We start from the raw sequence: 18,695 nt of genomic DNA, 5'->3' as shown, positions 1-18,695 counted from the left end.
GTTTCCCATCCACAGGAATCCAGGCTTTTGAGGGGTAAGGAGAAAGATCCTGTGTCAGCCTTTACCAATATTTTCACAGAATCACAGAATGTTAGGGATTGGAAGGGACCTCGAAAGATCATCTAGTCCAATCCCCCTGCCGGAGCAGGATTACCTAGATCATATCACACAGGAACGCGTCCAGGCGGGTTTTGAATGTCTCCAGAGAAGGAGACTCCACAACCTCTCTGGGCAGCCTGTTCCAGTGTTCGGTCACCCTCACCGTAAAGAAGTTTTTCCTCATATTTATGCGGAACCTCCTGTGTTCCAGCTTGCACCCATTGCCCCTTGTCCTGTCAAGGGATGTCACTGAGAAGAGCCTGGCTCCATCCTCATGACACTTGCCCTTTACATATTTATAAACATTAATGAGGTCACCCCTCAGTCTCCTCTTCTCTAAGCTAAAGAGACCCAGCTCCCTCAGCCTCTCCTCATAAGGGAGATGTTCCACCCCCTTAATCATCTTCGTGGCTCTGCGCTGGACTCTCTCTAGCAGTTCCCTGTCCTTCTTGAACTGAGGGGCCCAGAACTGGACACAATATTCCAGATTTTCTGATATTCTTAACGAGATAGGCTGCACTGTGACTTGGCTCTGACAAAGCTTGCAAGCCTTCATCTTGGTAATTGGCAATAATGAGACATGCCAGTTGTTACCCCACCAGAACTGGCTGCCTAAGAGCATGGGTCAGTAGTGTAGTGTGACCAAAAACCTCTAAACTCATCATGGTGTTTTAAGTGTTTCTAAATAAATATGCAAGCTCTTTTAAAATTTAGCTTGTGAAGAAAACCTTCAGAGCGATGATGCTGACTGTACACTGGCAGGATGATTAGTTTGTTAAAATTAATTTGTGCAACAATTAGAAAAAATACTCTGCATTTTCATGTTAGCATTAATTATTAGTTTGATTAAAATGCATGGTAATACTTTCAAGCCCATATGTAAACATGTATGAATACAGAAGTGCTACAGAATATCAAGTTATGTTATTGCAGCTATCTGGTTCATATTTCAGGACATCTTCTTTTTCTGTATTTTTTCTAGGGTGGAATTAACAGTCCTAAGCACAGTATTCAAGGTGAGAGCATTATCATTGATTTAGCACCTTAACATGTCAGCATTTTTTCCCCTAAATTATTGCTATTATTTAGCATTATACACACTAGAGTTTTCCCAGTGACCTACAGGAAACTTTTTTTAAAAATCTGAGTTTAATTTGAAATAAGAGTTGAGTGTCAGATGCAGACGACCATCGAGAAGGAGTCAGAATGGCGCAACTTACAGACGTGAATACTCTGATCATGTTTTGGCTTGCGAGTTTGGAATTTTTTGCCTAAGCAAGAAGTGAGTCCATTATGGTCATAAAATTAAGAGTCATAAATTAGACTAACAGACCACTTAATACAGTCAGCTGTGTCTTCTAGGAGTCACTGAAAGGCAGCATAAAACCCAGGATCTTCTAACATTAGGCACTGCTTGGACCATGGCCTATTTTGTCTACTTTGGTTTTGGACTCATGTAAACTGTGGCACCTGCAACATCCCATGCAATTAAACCTCTAGTTAAGCTAAAAGCTGCACGAAGCACTGTTTCTTTCCATTTATTTCGACCTTCTTACCTAATTGATTATTTTACACCTTGTAGTTCTTGTATTACGTGAAAGGATGCTGCTATTCCCTCTCTATCTTCCTCATGTACTCATGATTTTATAGATGCCTGTCAGCCTGCCAGATGTAGTGAACAACTCCAGAAAAATACATCCAGTGTTTACTGAATATTATGTTGATCCTTTTTCACGTGGCTACAAGATTCTATTTAGGTATTTCAAGGCCACTGTTGTTTCTTAATACATAATTGCTAAGGAACTGGTAGAAAGAGTAAATCATTAGAAGCTTATGCTGTTTCACAAACTGATGGTATTGTACCCAACGATTTTTTAGATTGGGCAAGATATAGCCAACTGTTCAAACCCAATTTGCATGGGACAGAGGAAAAAAAGAATGCAGGTGCAATGTTTGTAATAAATATACAATCTGTAAAGAAAGAAGAGAAAGTTAGCGGGTTTTGGCCTTGTAAACTGAAGACACTATTCGTAACCAGTCCCATTTCACTCTGTGAACTTCTTTCCAACTCTTCAGCTTGCTGAGAAGTATATACAAACAGACTATACCATGTGTATTCTCATCATGAGATTATCTTACCTGACCCATTTTTCAGGTATCCATTTGCATCTACAGTAGTGTACTTGATGTAAGGACCAGGCTGATTAACACCGAAAGGCTACAAGGGGGAAAAAAAAAAAGCAGGCAAAATTTTAAGAACAGACAAAGCTATAGTAATAAAACAGTAAACCAAAGAAAAATATTTCTAGATTAATGATTTCCTTTTGATATGGATAATTTCAAAATCTTGCAACCATTTTTGTCATAGCATTATGTGGAAATTAATTTTCAAAATAAGGCTAATCAGTTGGCTAAGTAATGCTTAGTTTCTCATGAAGAAAACAATACTATTCAGTCCTCTGGCAAAAGGTTTAATGTTTCCTTGAACGTTAAAGGTAGAATAAAAAAAAATGTAAAAATTCAAAGAAATAACTGCACGTTCTGAAAAAGTAGAACTCATTTGATATTGTCTGAGAGAATGCACTATCTTGATGGTGTTTCTGAATTGAAAATTACTACACAAATTCAAAATTTTGTTATCATTATTTAGCAGTATTTTATTTAATTTGTGAAAGTGGTTGAGCAGTTGCTTGTCAAGTACCAATATCTATTTTAAGCAAATTCTCTTGAGGGAGAAAATGCACTTAAACATGAAAGTACAGTTATGGTGAAAAAAATTAAATTAAAAAAAAATCAAAAGGAGTTTTGCAAGTGATGAAACGTAACAAATGCACCTAAGAAAGAAGGGGGGAACAATTATCTGCTATGGTGGGGAAGGGAGAGGAGGGAGGACAACTGTAAAAATAGATTTTAAAGAAAGTTTTCTTTCTTTTTTTTTTTTTTTTCCAATGCTGAATTCAAGCTGATATTAGGGCATCAAATCCAGTAAAGATCTTTCAAATGAGTTACAGAAAGAACACTAAAAGAAGAGATGATGACACATTTCACACCATGCCTCCAAAAATAGTAAGTTCTAAACTGTAAGGATAAGTGATAATGATGAGAGATGGGATCAAAGCCTGAAAAATAATCATTGATTAGAATGAAGAGTAAGGAGACCACAAAGGTGATGTTAATGCAGATCTATGAAAGACTAGTAAATAAGGTGAAAATCTGATTTTTTTTTTTGCGCCAAGTAGCTGTATTCTGGCATAATGTACTTTCTGTTACTTTCTGACAGAGAAGTTCTATTGCAGTGGAGACAATAGTGTTTCAATGATCTTGATAAGGAAATGTTCACCAACATCTGTTGTGAAGATTTGCTTTTTAAACCCTCTCTTTAGTTTTGTAATTAAGCCAATACTACTATCAAACTCTCTTACTATTTCATATCAGAAATTAAACCCTATGTCTTAAAATAGACGTGAAGAAAAAGTTGGTTCCATTTGAAGCAGTTTTTGTATTTTCAAGTCAAAATTAAGTTTCTTATTTTTGTAGAGCTAAAGTGCTAATGTTAGCTTGATTCCTCTGAATTCCTCTTTTAGGCCAACTTTCACTGTGAACATTCCTAAACAATTTGCTAATTGAAAGTTTGGTGGGTGAGTTGCAGGGTCTCTGGAGATGACTAAAATAATTGGAATAGAAATCATCACATGTATATGTAGCTATCTCCCAAATCATCAGAACCAAGAATATTTCCTTCCCTTCTATCCTTCACTGTACCTACTTACTGTATTTTAGTCCAGAAGTGGATATATGGCTGAATCTGTCCCATAATCAGTTTTGCCTGGCCCTTCTGACTGCCCAGAACAAGATTTAGCACAATACACAGTTTGGGCATCCAGCGGTATTACACAAGTTTTTCTTGTATCTGGTATATCCCAGCCCCCACGATGCTGGGTAACAAAGCTCGCTGCAGAATCAGTCAATTGATTTAATCTCTGAGCAGGCAGCTGGCGAAAGGTACGGGTCTCAAATATGCAAAACTTGGCCAGTCATGCTTTGGATTACACATTCTTCCAGTCAATAACTGTCTTACTATGTGCAGAGTTTTTAGAGTTTTTGGTATAACTAGACCTCAGCTTATTTGAAGCTAAATAGTAATGCAAAGTTACAGTTATACTTACTGTTATTTTCCGAGGACAGTCATTAGAACAGAGGCCACTGAGAACTGCAAAAACAAAAAGTGAGCTTGTAGTGTTTATGTTAACAAGCCATCTTACAAGCACTACCTCTGAAACCTGTTAAAGTACAGTAATAGTGTCAGGTATCCATGAAAACACATAAAGAAAATAAATGTCTTCTCTATGACTTATGCTAATGTATGAAAAAATTCCTAATCTGTTTGAAGTATACTACTTTGCAGAAATTAATCTGCTAGTCACTGTTTTGTCATACCACATTGGTTAACCATTTTGAAAAGGAGAGATTTGCCAGTTAAAAAAAAAAATCCAGATTAAGCCATTTTAAAAATAGTGGACTGTACATTTTATTACTTATTCTTCATTTCTAACCATTTAAAAATAGTGGCAGATTCAGCTTTACTGTTTTAACTGGTAAAAAGGTAAGTGAAGGCTTTTCCTTCTATTCAAGGGATAGTTTTACATCTTGATTTAATGCAATTCACAAAAGCTGTAACAAACAAAAATCCCATTACCTATTTATTCTATGAATTCAAAAGTATTATAAGCAGATGTGTGTAATGCTACTTAATATCTAAAGCCTGTGACAGTTGTTCAATTACTTGTTTAAAACTTATTAGTTTCAAAAATCAGTTAAATTACAGAAATATCTGTTAAACATTTATAATAAACTAAATAACAATGAAAACCATCTGTTCTATAACCTAAAACATCCTGTCACATTGAATATTAGAACATCAGTACTAAAATGCCTTTAAAACAAAAAACAACAAACACACACACACTCAAAAATCTAAGGTGTCATTCGAATGCAACATTTGGACTTCGAATGACAACAGTCTGGTTGAGGAGCAGCCCAATAATGGCTATGAGCACGGAAGAGGATACAGACCAGGCAGTATCGATGCCAAATGAAAACATAACTTCTCCATGAGTTATGGTATCCCGAAGCAAGTGTGGCAGAAAGCAAAAATTAAAATTTGGACCAGATCTGAGGGCAGGTCGTCTTACCCACTAGGATTATTTTTAAAGCTTTTTCCGTCTACTTTAAGGCTCCACAGAGTCTTGGGTACAAAATGTTTGGGGATAGTGAAATACTAAAAGGTGCACGTAAGATGTTCATAGTGTAATAATAGTCCGATTAGAAATCACTCCGTACTGGAGTCAGAAACGGCACTGTTCTAGTGAAGGAACGTTTCTAATATTTTGTGTGCAAATGTTAACAACTGTCATGATTCCCAAGTTATCATTCTTTGCTTGTGATTTAAAAATGTTGAAATTTCCAAACACAGAAAAATCTATTATTTTTATACAGTCCAAAAAAAAATATCTGGGCAGGTAAGATGAAGGTGTGGCAAAGCGGACTTTTGAAGCTACAGGCTCATTTTATATGTTATACTTAGGTGTATATGCAAGTGGAACCAACTCTTCCCATTTTGATGCAAAACAGCATGCTGCAATTTGCTGTTCAATTTCACTACAGGAACAAATAATTCAACCAAGTACATGTGACATCAGTTATAATGAGCAAAACTGTTCTCATTGTCCATATGCCAAATAAGTGAACACAATACATTTATTGATACACTAACTCACACAAAGCATGTTTTGTTAGAAATGTTCTCCCCTGTATCACAGTAAAAATATTTTTAGACTATTCATTAATTCCAATTTCCTGGAGTTTCTATGCAAAAATACTCACACCCTAAAAGGGTGCTAAAAAAAGGCTTGCTCCAATTTTTAAGATAGATTTACAGAGTGAATCAAAAAGCATGTTGCAAATTACTCTTTTCCCCATTAAAATATCACACAATTATAATTCTAATATGGCTTTGTGAAGTGTAAGATTTTTCTAGAGGATTTTCTGCATGCTTGTGTGAATTACACTACCCATATACAGTATTATTTACATGAAGGCTTCTATCGACATGACAAATCATTATAGGGTATTAGAATGGAGAATAAAGCTCAGGCTAAGGAGAAAGTAATAAATGCATCTGCCCCCAGTAGTAGCTACAGTTCTGTTTATCTTACGATGTGCAGAATGCATGCTTTACAAGGATTAGATGCATTTAAATAACATGAATGCAAATACAATTTTTGAAGCTGAACCTCTAGTTGTTCCTGTTTAGCTTTGTCCTCATAAGCTCATGTACAGCCTTATTTTTTAATTCGTTAAAAAATCAAGGCAGACAGACAAGCAATGAGCTCAAAGCTCAACACCTTTGTAGTCTAGAAGAGCATGGTAGGGCATGCAGTCTGAAAAACTAATTACTCTCAATTACAAATATCATAGTCTAACTCTAGCCTTTTAAACCAAGGCTCTAACTAATTCACACACCCTTGCCACATTCATTGCCATTCTACACTTTTATGGGAAGATGTGTTTTGTGCCATGTAGTGCTTTTAGGCTGAAAACACCAAACTGGCTCACACATGGAAGTAAACTGGCTCTCAGAACAGATCACTCAGCATAAGCAAAATATACACCATGCCAGTTGTCAGTGAAATGAAACCAGCCCATTTTGCACTAGATTCTGCATAATTTCCAGATGAGAGAGAAAAGAACTCCAGTAACATAGTCTTGATGCGATAGAGGTACAGTAAAAAAGACAGAAGTCTGCTGGAAAGAACATACTGCAACCACTCCAGGCACAGATGAAAGTAAGCGCACTTGGCTATTGTTTCTTGCCTAGATTTCTCAAAACAGGCAAGATAAAAAGGCAGTCATTGTGGACAAAGCATGTTGCTTCAAGTCAGTATTGCTGTAGTTTCTTCTGGTTCCTGTCTGTCTCAGTATGTCATACATATTTATATGTGCAATCATAATTATATTTTTCCTCAAATCAGTGATTTATGAGCCAATCTTCCTCCAAATTTTAAATAGCATCACACATAAAAAAAAAAATCTAAGTTGAACGATAGATATGTGTAGCTTTAATGCCCTTTTTATATTGATATTACGTTATGCAAGGAGATAAGTGAAGGTATTGTACGAAAGATTCACAGAAGGGGCCTCATAAATTCAGCTAGTCCAACCCTTTCCCTCAAAAACAATTAAATATAGTATGTAATTTCTTAATCTAGTTGTCAGGACCTCTAATATTGGTAACTCTGCAGCTTCTCCAGGAATATAAATTCTTAGTATATATAATTCTTAGTATATATAAATTATATATCTTAGTATATATATATATATATCTTAGTATATATAAATTCTTAGTATATAAATGTTAGTACTTCACAAGCTGTCATGTAGGAAATTCTTCTTACTATTTACTCTTCATAGTTTGTTACTTTATTTCGTATCCCTGCATGGACACACAGAACAGTCTTCCCCCACTGTTATGCATCATTATGGATTGAAGACCTGGATCTTCCTTACATTTCTCTTTTAGGCTGAATAACTTTGTTCCATGTGCTCTTTCCCTGCAGATCATATTTTTAGACTCTTGATAGTTCTTGTTTTTCCTTCAGAAGCCAGCTGAGAAATAAGTTTTTAAAGACCTAGTATATGTCTTTAGAATTTTGCTAGGATGCAAAAGGAAAGCTCCAGGATGAAAGGAAAGATTTAGCCTACCTCTAGTCAACGAGTAAAATAAGACATGCATTCTTATAAAAAAAAAATACACACTCAAGAGATGGTGAACACTTATTTAAACATCACTGTGGTCAACATTGATATTAAAAACAGCTAAGGCCTTGAAAATAGTGGGCAGAATTACTTTGAATTTTAATAAGTACACTAAAGTAAAAACAAGAAAAACCCCTTTGAAACGAAACAAAACCAATTTATCCAACTTCAGCTTCTGCAACAAGAGATTTCTGCAATCCCTAATATTTTCCACATGGTGTTTTTTCTCTTCTAGAATTATCATACACAGAGCATTACCATAATGTTATCATATACAGAGGCTCAAATATTCACATTCCTCTCAAGGTCCCATTTTGACTTGATTATACAGTGATAACTTACCAATAACTTTAACGAAATAGGCATCTGCTTCAAAGTTATTTTTTAAAGTATGGATAGCAAAGTCCTTGTTGGAGTAGCCTTTGCTTAGCACAATGATATCCAAAATTCCCTAGAGGAGAAAAAAAGTTTATATTAGAATGCTGATTTACTGTAGATAACATCTAAATTTAGCAAACAAATTCCCTTAGAGATACAAAGGAAAAAAACAGAGTGTGTGCAGCAAAGTTTACACTTTCGCTACTAATTTTAGTATCTTTCAAATCTTACTAATCTATGGCAATTTAGGACACAGTGCTTCATCTACAGCTAACCAGGACAACGCGTGTGGTCCATGGCTTCTTTCTTGCCACTGAAGAGGGCAGATCAAATGGAGCATATGGAGGATCAGCAAACTTTTAGGCAGTGATGGGCTGCTGCTATCTGCTCACCTTCCAGGGAGCATCTCAAGAGCGAATTTCCCAGGCTGAAGGCACTGCCTGCCAGGTGCTGTAAAGCCAGCATTTCTGTAAAGCAATCTGCCAATGGCACACAGACAGGTACAGCAACACAGGAACAGACACGTTGTTCACTGTAGTAAAGACTTGAACTTACGTCTTCGTATATGTCAAAGAACGTTGCTACCACTGCATCCTTGATTTGATTTAGATCTGAGAGCTCCCAAAAAACTTTAAACATACGACGTACACTCTTGCAGCTTACGTTATTGCATGGGACATTTTCTAGTAAAAACGCTTGTTGATTGCTGTAAAACATATACATATATGAAACAACTTATTTGCTATAAACAGTCTAAATAATAGACATTACAAAAATATTTTAATTCAATAATTTAGATCTGCTGAAGTTAAATATAATAAAAAAAAAAGCTAGCAGCCACTGGATACTTTAAAATCCATAAGCACTTATGTTAACTTTACAGACAGAATTGCAACCATTATGTCAGGCCTGACTTAAATCAATGAATACACTAAATAAATAGGTCCAAATCAGCAGGAATCATTTCATTAATCATCCACTCAAAAGACTGAACACGTTTTTACTTTATTCTGAAACAAGTGTACTTATCTGCCATTTTCCTTAATCCCTCCACAGTCCTTCAGCTTAAACGTTACTTAAGAAGTGTCACTGCTTTATCATTATTTTATGACTATCTATTCCCACCCCAGCTCCATTAATAAATTTTTACATGTTCCGTGATGTTTTAAACAAATTTAAGATTTAGTTTAATCTCTATTAGTATTTTTCTATTGTTTCAAAGCAAAACAGAAAACACAAAACCCAACCTACTAGCACAGTAAGAAAAGGACAACACAAACCAAATTGGACATTTGCTGACATATTACAAATACAGACAGAAAGATAGGCTGCAGTACTGTGACAAGAAACAAACAAACCAGAGTACCAGGTCTAGTATAGCAAAGTTTCCCTTCCAAAGAATTTATCATCTAGTACATGCCCATTGTTCAATGGGAGACACAAGGTTCATACCTGCACGCTGGTGACTAATAGCATTATATGCTGCCTCTGATACTGTAACACTGCCACTCTCACTGGCACAGTGAAAACCTTCAGACTTTAGCAACTGGGAGTCCAATTCTTTGGCAGGTCTGTATCCTGGAGCCTGCTAGAATCCATCCCTGCCTTGGCAGTGGGAATAGATGAAGTTTCCTCCTCTCTTTCTGGGGACAGAGCCAGGAGATGGAGCAGACAATGTTCTGTAAAGCTAGCTAAGCATGTCAGAGCCCAGGGCAATAACCAAAACCACTTCTTCTTTGTGACCTTGAACATACTGCTGTTTTGGAGGGTGACAGCAAGGTGTTTTTCTGTATCCTGACGGCATCCAATGCCTCCAGGATGCTGTCACACACATGCACACATGCAAGCATTTCTCCTCAGGAAAGTTTTTATTTTTCTTTGTTTCTATGGTCTATTTCAGATGATTTGCTACTTATAAGAATCATACCCCACAACATTCATATATCTGCTCCATCCATTTCAGAAAGAGTTAGAGAAGGACAAAACATTTACCCCAAGAAAAAACATTTCTGATACCAAAGTAAATCAGTTTTCTTGCCTGTTGCCAAGTTAATATTTCAGAACCTGGAATGGGAAAAATGTAGGATTTTGTTCTCTGTAAGATGTGTCAAAAGTAAAACGGGATATTTAAACACTTCCCTCAAAACCTTATAATCACATTTCTTTCTTAAGCGTCTATGAAAAATACACAAATTAGGCCTTTATTTTTCTGCCTTATGGCTGCATTTGATTGAAGCTTCATATGAACAAACCACTTTTTACTATATCACTGTTAGAAGCATGAGGATAATGAATTAATGTCCAGCCAAAATGAAATGATCTGCAATATTTAAGACATTGTATTATCTGTATCTGAGAACTCATAATCATAACTTGAAATTGTTAAGTGCTCACATCCATTTCAAGTATTACATAAGTATCATATCAGATTAACCAACTATAAGGGAGGGTGACAACCTCAGCTAAGCAAATTCTTTCAATTTCTCTTTTTCATCATCTTGACCTACACTTATTCTAAATTTGAAGGAAGTTTTACAAAGATGCTTTCTTTCATTCACATTTTTTAAATTGCCAGAAATTATTAGATTGTAATTATTTAAAAGACAGAAGATTGTCAAGCTTGCATTACACTCTACGTACAGCATATTGTTCTAGTATAAACAGTAAGTTTTGTGAATGGATAGAAACAAGAAGTTTATTTACTACAGGAAGTTTTTTTTCCCCTTTCCTTGGTAGTGTGCATTTAATGACTTTCAAAACATCACAAACTGGACAAACAATAACATAACACCAACTGCACTGTGAGAAAAAAGGAAGATATTAATCAAAGTGGCACTGAGCAGGGAAATGCCACTATCCTTCACCCTTCTGTATCAACAAGAGAAACGTAAGACAAAACAGGAAGAAAAAAAAAATCCCAAACCCTAAACAGATGCTGAAGACTGAGAAGTGCACTATAGGAGACCTATCTTGCACAGGGAAAAAAAATAAATTCATAGATGTAACGTCTCTTGTGGCACAGCAGCAGAGGTCTGGAGAATCCCTAATCAGAATATAGCTGAAAGTCTACTAATGTTTATCTTAACAGGCAGCAGAAAATTTAATTTCGTACTTCTACTGATTTATATCCATGCCGTCCCTTTTGAAACACAAATAGAAGCCTGCCTAGTAAAATTAAAAACTTGAACATGTTACATATAAATGTTAAGCTACAGAAGATGTTAACTATACTTACAAGTACATATACATAGGTTTAGATTCACTATTGTGAGTCACATGAGGTTGAAATCAGACTTTTTAATTTTGATTTTTTTTAAAGAGTCAGTGTTATTGCTTACCATAAAAAAAATTAAGAACTTGCACGGTAACAAACAAAAATAATGAAATTCTAAAGCTAATGAAAACTGTTACTATTGGTGAGAAAGATGGGATAAACCAAGGTTTAATCATAAAAGAAGTTTAATATTGCAGTTAAAGTTTTGGGGTTTTTTTAAGTGGAGTTTACAGAAATGCATCACTTCACTGGAAGCATACAGATTTTTCTTTCCTGTTTACAAGTGAGCTATTATTAGCTTTATAATTAAAGCTGAGCCTTCCTTCCTGTCAATTTCCAAGGCAATTCCTTGGTATGGATTTTATTGATGTCTTCAAATTATTTTTACTTCTATACCAGCATTAAATTCCTCTTATTTCCTCTAAAAGCATCCTTGAAAAGCATGATGAGAAGACTTAACTTATTAGATATGTAGCTTCTAAACAAATGCTTTAACTTGAGAATATCACTCAGGTGTCTTCTACACCATTTTGTTTTCTCCTTTTTAAAAAATGGATATTTATAGTAAGGAACTAACTTACAAACTCACCTTTAACCCCAAAATGATTCAGTTTGATTTTTAACTTTCTTCACATTTCTGGACAAATTTTGAATGACATATCCTGCCATTGGTATTTGAACAGCATTAGCCAACTAAAATACATTCTTGAAATATTAGTAGTTTCTGCTGAAAAATATTAATTTCTGATACATTTACTTATGTGTAAGTATTTCTTCCTTTTTTTTACTGAAAGCGAGTGAACACAACTTTCCTTTTTCTCATGTATTTTCAGACTATTATCTCTTGAAAATATACTACATAAGGATTTTATCATGAATAGTTAGGAATTATCTACAACACCTAGAAATAATTTCAAAATAACTACCTCTAAAAAGCAAACATATGCACTTACACAGCAACTTCTGAATAGAGGAAAAAAACAAAAAGGGCTCATTTGGTAGTGGGGGACAGTCTTCAGGTTTGCCCCAAAAATACAGACAAAAAAAAAAAAAGCCATGTACTTGCAGCCTTCCTCACATCTGTGTATATAAACAACCTTAGTGCTTTAAACTTCCATCTAGTTTTCAAGGTGAGCTACGTTCAGAGTTCCACTGAAAGCTTCACATATTATAACTAGTTGTCTTTGTGCACAAACTTAATTTTTTTCATGTGCACAGTCAAGCGATTCCCACTTGACTCACTATAAGATAAAAAATAAATACTGAAATAAAACATTAGTAAAGGTTTTTAGATTTTGATTACATAATAATGAACACTAATGGAAACTAGGAACTACGTGTGTGTGTGTGTGTATATATGGGTCTTAGTAATTGTTAGCCACATTATATCTTTCTTGATCCTTCTCAGTCCCAGTCCACTCCCAGGGCTGCGCTGATCTGGGAAGCTCCCACATGCTACATCTCATCATGGGAGGAGGAAATCTTAAGTGTGTGGGCCATTCTTTTGAAAGGCTGCAGCAACAGGGACAGTTGCAGTGTCTTACTGTTTGCAGAGGGAAGAAACATCAGATGTTTGCTGCCTCCTCAGCTGTTCAGTTCTTTCTTGGAAGAACTCCTGAGGTCTGAATTTGGTCTGTGAGCTGCCAGTTGACTCCTTATATTATTTAGGGCTTTAATACACAAGCATCACTAGAATCACACTATCTACCTCCACATTTTATTTCTGCTACATACTACAATTACCAAGAGCAAGTTTATGACCTTCCTATTATTTTGAACTAAATTTTGAAGATACATGCCATCACAAAAAAATCTCCCTGTAACAATGAAAATCATCAGCATCCTTAAAATGACAAAACAATGTCCCTGAAAACCTATGGAAAAATACATAAAGACAGACACCGCTATTATGGTAAAACCTTAAAATCAATGCTAAAGTGCTACACAAATGTGTAACAGTCAATGTCAAACAATTCAGCTTAAATTCTAAGAAGAGGCAGAGCAAAAGAACTCTGAATGAAGACTGGCATATCATCCTTAACATGCTACTTGCAGCGCTTTTAATATTTAGGTATTCACACCAATGTATACACAGTGGCACCTAACTTGTGTACTACCTGCAGAACGTTAGCCCAAACAGCTTATGAATGATGCTCAATAAAGTAGAGAGTTGTCTACAATTTGGAACCTTCTGACTGAAGGTCATCTATGCAGCAGAGCTAAATTTAGTAAGGCTGAATTACTTTAAGCAAGGCTTAACACCAAAGAAAGGCTGAAGACTTATCACAGTTTTATTTTAACATACTCCTTTGCAATTAGAATTAAATATTTACTGCTTAATTTCATACATGTCTCATTCTGCCAATTTTAGGCTAGTTCATTTACAGTTATACAGGGAACATCTAAATGACTAATATCTTACTCCAGACATTCAGAATAATTAGATTTGCCTCTGTTTTTTAGATTTGCTCAATTACAGGGTGGTCATCAATCCTACATTTAAAAGTCCTTTATCCAACCTTACTTCTGACAAGTGACAACTAACAATGATTTAGGAAGAGATAATTTGGTCAAATAAGAGTCATTTCAAGTAGACCCATATAAAGGATTAATACATATATATTAATTTAAAATTGAGCATGAATACCTGGAAAACTTTCTAGAAGTATATTATACTCAAAGTTTTTCATTCAACTGTCTATATCCCGTTGTTATCTCCAAGTTTCAGTCTTTACTGTTATTTATCACCAACGTCCGAGAGGCTGTATTTCCAACCTTACCATTACTTTACCAGTGAAAAACATTCCCTTTGAATAAAAGCATCACTGAAAAAACAGCTTCCTTAGATTACATATTTGCAATGCAAGATGCCAATTATTAGCATCTAATTTGGAAACAAGCGGTTAAGCAAGATTTGTTTCATCTAATTAGGTGGGAGAAAGATACGTGTTTATAGACTCACACACAGTACATACACTTTCAATGTTACCAGAGTCAATTTAAAACCAGCAAGTGAAAAAATGAATACATTTAGATAAGATAGGAAGTAGAAGTAGAGATGGAGCAATGAATAACTACTGATAAAATCCCTTTACCTATTACTATTCTATATACATACACAATTTCTAATACAGTCGTAACTAGAGGGAAGAAAAATTCACGTATGTATCTAGCCTGAAGAAAAATCTGTGGACTGGAATTCTAATGTGCAGGTTCTGACTCAAGTCAGAAGTTAAGACAATTCATAATGGACAGATAGATGTAAGAATCGACTGTGAATTTAGCATCTTCACCTGTTGGAATTTATTGAGTCTCTGGGTTCAGACTCCCACCACACTTGCAACCACAAGTCAGATTCCTTTTTTTGTTGTTGCTATTGTTGCTGTTAATAAGGACCGTCCCTATGCTGTATTACATGCTTTTATTTAAAATCAAAAGGATATGGCAGGAGATGAAATAGTGTGGTCTTATGGCAGTTCTGAGAATACTTGAAGCTATTTATCATTTTTCCTGACTTACTTAGAAGGAGAGTAACCAAATTATTCCTACCTATCACATCTTTATTTCAGTGTTTTGTACGTATTTTTAAGGACTTGATCTGAAAGTGCTTTTCAGAATTATGATGAAAGCATGTATTTGATTTTAATAATATTCTTCCATTATCACACATCAGTATATTTTCAGATGAATAAAATGGTTTCTGCCTCCTTTAATTCTTCAAGTTACAGACAGCAACTAGAAGCTAGACTTCCTAGACTATAGCACGTATTGAGACCAAGAGTTTACAAAAATGCTTTTATCGTTTAATCACAGTAATCAATCACTGAAATTAGATCTGTAGATGTAGCATGAAAGGCTTCAGAGAAAGAAATAAACAGCTTGATCCAGAAGTGTTTAAAATCAATTAAATAAGCTTTTCATTTTAATTTGCTCTAATTTAAGAAGAGCTTTTAATTTAATACCCACAGTTTTAATTCTTTACACTCTATGACCCAGTTACACATTTTAAAAGGAAGTATTTGCTTAAGTCTCTCAGAGAAAATGCATTAATATTACTCTGAAAATGACATTTCACAGTAGGTGCAAAAAAAGTGACTTTCATTCCCATCCCAAAGTACAAAGAGTCTGTTTCCATTACTTTTCTACAAATACTGGAAATATACAGTGTTAACATGCAATGTATTTCTAAATTCTTAATTTACTCTTAGTTTACTTACTCTTCTTTTTGCCAGACTTCCTCAGCTCCCTGAAGTTCCCTTTTAATAACCTGCCAAATCATCTGCCAGTACCATCAGTCCTTATGCCTTACTGTGTCACTCAACTTCGAAGTCAAGTTTCAAAATAACTTTAAGATGCACTCAATTGAATAAACAAGCAATTTCAGAAGCAAGGTGAATAAAGATAAAAGCATGTCACAGTAATTCATTGCAACAAGACATAGGTAACTTCCTAGGCTTTTATAGAAGTAACTATTTATAAACTATTTAAATATTTTACATACTATTACATTGCCACAATTACACACCAGCCAGAGGAGAGAGGCTCTTGAGAATCTTAAAAGATAAAATAACTTCAAATAAGCTTCTGAACTCCATAAATCTTCACGAAGTCCTTCTGAAGTGTACTAGCCATCAGGATACACACTAGAAGATAGCCTACAGTACAGCTCAAAACACAAGATTTGTGGGGTTTAAGTAAAAACAAAGACTTTACAGTTTAGATGTCATGGTATTTCTATGGAAATTTTGACTTTAGTTCTAGTATGCTCTCCAGACTATTTACAGTCTTTGTTCAACGACTGCTGAACAGAAGATGCAAACTCCCAACTGAGCAAGGCTATGGAGTAAAAAAACCCACCATTCAGGGCTCGAGTGCTTTAACTCTGACTATGCAAGTTCTGGGCAGTAACAGCATCACCTCCTTCTCCTCTGCCATATCTGAATATAAACAGCTGCTGTGCTAGTTATTTTAAGGCTCAGAGGTATAGAGACACAGCTCAACTGCTCCTTGCCTTGTCTCTGAATCACATCACGTAGGCTGAATACAAGCACTCTTCGAACTGGGTCATTTTTAGGTATGCGTCAGTATCTGAAGAACTCTAGCACTAAAATGTCAGTGGATGACTCATGTTTAGGCAACAACTAGAGGTTCTGAATTGAATTCTTTGACTTCGGCATCTAAATTCTGTCCATGGACTGTTTTAAGCACCAAAGTGAGCTCCTCAGTTCTTTTCCTTACTAAGTATTAATTCAAACTATGAACCTGCACCCAAGCTCATCCAAAATACCATACAGAGAAAGATAATAAATACACCTGTAAAAGAGATTTATTTTGCCTTGTAATGCACTAGTGCAAGTATTTGTCATAGATCCCAGTAATGAAGATGTTGAGACTCCATAAGGTATTGATTAGAATACCTCTTACAAGTGATGACATGAGGAAGAAAAAGGGGTAGTATAGAAACTCTTGCATCTCTTCAGATGCTGGAAAACCCAAGTAGTGCAGAATAACAGACCGACCTCTACTCAGGGCACAGCATGCTGCGCATATCCTGTCTGTAGTGAGGTTCACTGGCATTATGGTCTCTAGAGCTCTTTTACATTTTTCTTAGAAGTAAACAAGACTATTCATCATTTCTACTGTCAAGCAAAAGGATGTTCACATGAAAACATGCTGCTTCACTTCAAGGTAAAGACAAGGACATGCCAGTGGTATCATCACCAGGTGCCAAGTGAGAGCTGCCTACAGGCTTCTCCGTTACGATTAGCTGCCTAATCCTGCAGCCAAGTGATATGTGCAGAACAGCACAGGCGTGCACCTACTCAGGTCAACTGTTATGTGGATCACTAACTCCTCAATGTACAATAGTCTCCCTGTAAGCATCATTACATGCCCTCTCCCACCTAACACCAGATGGTAACAATACAAAGTATTGGGAAAGCAAGTAATGAAGATTAAAAAAAAAAAAAGAAGAAAGATTATACAATTTAATAGGAAAGATTAGAAGTTGTGTGTGTTTTTTTTTTTTTTTTTTAGAAAGTGAGGGAGTGGGAATTTATTTTTTTCAGTTAAATTTGGACAATGTAAAAATCACTGCTAAGTTATTAGGTGTATCTAAAATTCCTGGTTCTCAAAAGGGGCAAAACACACTAGTGCGTTTTTCAGCAGAGTGACTGATCAGTGTTCACTCCATGTGACAGCATGGAACAGGATCCCCAACTCTCAGGAGCCTGGTGTTACTAGCCAACACCGAAAGCTGAAGTCAGGATTTTACAAAAGATGATTTTGGAAAGGAAAGGGAGAGATAATCTGCTCCTGTGATCTGGGAGGAGCGCCTAAAATGGTACCTCATACTCCACTCTCCTGTGCAATTCCCCATCGAGAGTCACAGACAAAGCGTATACAATTACGCATTCTGAATACACCATGTAAATGCATACCTTTTATAAAGGGAAACATTTAGCAGAGATGAAAAGTTTTGTTCACTTGATAAAATGAATGAGGTGCACTAAAATTTGTAATTTGTATGACTGATGATTCAACATGCATTTGATAGTCTTTATTTCTAGGTTTGCATATACTCTACCTTCCAGATGTGTTCTTTAGTATAGCAAGAGCATCTGGGTAGCCATCCATATTGTAATCTCCGATATGAAGCGTAATTGGAAATGAAACTTCCGTTGAAGATGTGTCATTTTGATACGGTACAAAGCCCCAGAGTGTGTCTTTATTTCTGAAGTCTTGCAAGACTGGAATCCACTGTAAAATAAAACAACAAAAAAAGAACAGCTAGGTAAGAAAATCCATTTTATTTATTAAAACAACCTAATTCTTTTTGAAACAGCTGACATTTCTTCACTGCATCAGGATTCTTAACCACGTACAAATTTCCAAAGAGGAAATAAGGATTATTTCCTAAGTCTGTCACCAAATGAGAAATTAATTTGAAGTCTTTTCAATGCACTAAATTATTCCAGAATAGAAAAAAATAGATAAGGTTGTAAGAATAAAGGACCTGTGTTTTGGAATGTGTCCAGTGTATGGAGACATTCAGGAACAACTTCACCAAAATTCAGGCTTGCCTTGGATCTGCACTATTCCTTAAGTGTAGGTAAGCCCAAACCATCAG

At 35.6% G+C, this 18,695-nt stretch overlaps 1 protein-coding gene across 2 annotated transcripts in view; it reads right to left on the bottom strand.

The window, feature by feature from the left end:
• ITFG1 (integrin alpha FG-GAP repeat containing 1) overlaps positions 1 to 18,695 on the bottom strand; it is an 86,243-nt gene that overhangs the window by 20,568 nt on the left and 46,980 nt on the right. For both annotated transcript variants that reach the window (XM_068411559.1, XM_068411560.1), the window contains 5 exons: positions 18,153 to 18,325; positions 8,848 to 8,998; positions 8,257 to 8,365; positions 4,266 to 4,309; positions 2,239 to 2,317 (listed from right to left, as the gene is read on the bottom strand). In XM_068411559.1, the coding sequence (XP_068267660.1) occupies positions 2,239 to 2,317; positions 4,266 to 4,309; positions 8,257 to 8,365; positions 8,848 to 8,998; positions 18,153 to 18,325 (556 nt within the window). The remainder of the gene's footprint in view (positions 1 to 2,238; positions 2,318 to 4,265; positions 4,310 to 8,256; positions 8,366 to 8,847; positions 8,999 to 18,152; positions 18,326 to 18,695) is intronic.

The sequence above is a fragment of the Nyctibius grandis genome, chromosome 12 (genome assembly GCF_013368605.1).
Source record: "Nyctibius grandis isolate bNycGra1 chromosome 12, bNycGra1.pri, whole genome shotgun sequence".
Classification (NCBI taxonomy): domain Eukaryota; kingdom Metazoa; phylum Chordata; class Aves; order Nyctibiiformes; family Nyctibiidae; genus Nyctibius; species Nyctibius grandis.
The sequence above is the reverse complement of the archived record's forward strand: the minus strand, read 5'-3'. Positions and strand labels throughout refer to the sequence as shown.